The 819-nt window shown below is 38.0% G+C and overlaps 1 protein-coding gene across 1 annotated transcript; it reads left to right on the top strand.

Moving 5' to 3' along the window:
* Window positions 1–7: 7 nt before the first annotated feature.
* Window positions 8–808, top strand: LOC107682492 (retinal guanylyl cyclase 1-like; the record flags this gene model as incomplete). Its single annotated transcript, XM_016478712.1, has 2 exons — window positions 8–175; window positions 618–808. Coding segments are annotated over 2 exons (359 nt in total), but the record flags the coding sequence as incomplete, so codon positions are not given.
* Window positions 809–819: the final 11 nt, after the last annotated feature.

Genomic DNA, 819 nt, shown 5'->3' with positions numbered 1-819 from the left:
AAAGACAGGGAAGCCAGTGAAGCCGGAGCACTTTTCAGATGTCACGCTGTATTTCAGTGATATTGTGGGCTTTACCACCATCTCTGCTCTGAGTGAACCTATCGAAGTGGTCGATCTGCTTAATGACCTCTACATACTTTTTGATGGAATAATTGCGATCCACGATGTCTACAAGGTTTGCATAAGCTTTTTTTTTGTCTTTCTTTTTTACTGTTGTGGAAATTGAGTAGGTTCTTTTATGATCAATGCTGATCTCAGAAAAAAAGCTACAAAAGCTGTCACTGGGTGGTACCCTTTCAACAGGTACACCTTTGTGCCTTACTTAGCATTAAAGGTTCATATTTGTGCAGTAAAGTTGCATATTAGTACCTAAAGTGTATATATTAGTATCTAAATGGTACATATTAGTAACTTTTGAAAGGCTAACACATCCAGTGGCAACTTTTCAGAGTGATCTTTGAGTGAATCATTTGATGAGACATTCTTTTAAAGATTTTTATCTTGTGAATAAATGAACACAATAAATGACATATAATATTAGATCATTTGAGATAATATAGCGCATACAAACAGTTTTGCATTTTGCAAGAAACATTTTATGTGATACATATCAACAGGTAGAGACTATTGGTGATGCGTACATGGTGGCATCAGGGGTTCCAAACCGTAACGGTAACCGTCATGCAGCAGAAATGGCCAACATGTCTCTGGACATTCTGCACTGCATCGGAACATTTCAAATGAGGCACATGCCTGACGTCAAAGTCAAAATCCGCATTGGACTCCATTCTGGTAAGAATCGCACAAAGCACACAAACA

Source organism: Sinocyclocheilus anshuiensis, unplaced genomic scaffold, assembly GCF_001515605.1.
Source record: "Sinocyclocheilus anshuiensis isolate Anshui unplaced genomic scaffold, SAMN03320099.WGS_v1.1 C32264916, whole genome shotgun sequence".
NCBI lineage: Eukaryota > Metazoa > Chordata > Actinopteri > Cypriniformes > Cyprinidae > Sinocyclocheilus > Sinocyclocheilus anshuiensis.
This window is presented reverse-complemented; position numbering and strand designations above follow the sequence as displayed.